The 873-nt window shown below is 49.1% G+C and overlaps 1 protein-coding gene across 1 annotated transcript in view; it reads left to right on the top strand.

Annotated features, from left to right (window-relative positions):
* LOC113220390 (protein FAM83G) overlaps positions 1-873 on the top strand; it is a 19844-nt gene that overhangs the window by 16562 nt on the left and 2409 nt on the right. Inside the window, exon 4 of the mRNA XM_026449379.1 lies at positions 255-392. Within this exon, the coding sequence (XP_026305164.1) occupies positions 255-380 (126 nt within the window). The 3' untranslated portion in view covers positions 381-392. The remainder of the gene's footprint in view (positions 1-254; positions 393-873) is intronic.

Raw genomic sequence — 873 nt, 5'->3', positions numbered from 1 at the left:
GAGTCTTGCTCTGTCGCCGGGGCTGGAGTGCAGTGGTCGGATCTCAGCTCACTGCAAGCTCCACCTCCTGGGTTTACGCCATTCTCCTGCCTCAGCCTCCGGAGTAGCTGGGACTACAGGCGCCCACCACCTCGCCCGGCTAGTTTTTTGTATTTTTAGTAGAGACGGGGTTTCACTGTGTTAGCCAGGATGGTCTCGATCTCTTGACTTTGTGATCTGCCTGTCGTCTTTCTTAATGTTTTATTATAATGCAGACCTGTGCAGTGGTGTATGCTGAAGATACTGGAATGCCTATGTGCTCATCTACCAGAGGGTGCCTGATCAGAACTCCTCAGTATGACCAAAGAAAATCGAGTCAGCATTGTACTGCAGGAAGCTGAGGATCTCTCTTTGTAAGTTTTTCTTCTGTATAATTTGGTGTGTGCTTTGAGTAGACACAGTGTGATCTTTAAAAAGATCAGGCAAGGCCAGGCGCCATGGCTCACACCTGTAATCCCAGCACTTTAAGAGGCCGAGGCGGGCACATCACGAGGTCAGGAGATCGAGACCATCCTGGCCAACATGGTGAAACCCCGTCTATACTAAAAATACAAAAAATTAGCCGGGCATGGTGGTGCACACCTGTAGTCCCAGCTACTCAGGAGGCTGAGGCAGGGGAAACAGAGGTTGCAGTGAGCCGAAATTGCACCACTGCACTCCAGCCTGGTGACAGAGCAAAACACTGTCTCAAAAAACAAAACAAAACAAAAAACAAGGCAGTTCCTCAGAGAGTGCATCCAGGGTCAGAACGAAGAACTTTCTACATGGACACAACAAATCTTTATATCTGACCTACAGAATCCACCATTGCAGTGGACCAGTGACCTGACCTAC

This window comes from Piliocolobus tephrosceles, chromosome 4, assembly GCF_002776525.5.
Source record: "Piliocolobus tephrosceles isolate RC106 chromosome 4, ASM277652v3, whole genome shotgun sequence".
NCBI lineage: Eukaryota > Metazoa > Chordata > Mammalia > Primates > Cercopithecidae > Piliocolobus > Piliocolobus tephrosceles.
The sequence above is the reverse complement of the archived record's forward strand: the minus strand, read 5'-3'. Positions and strand labels throughout refer to the sequence as shown.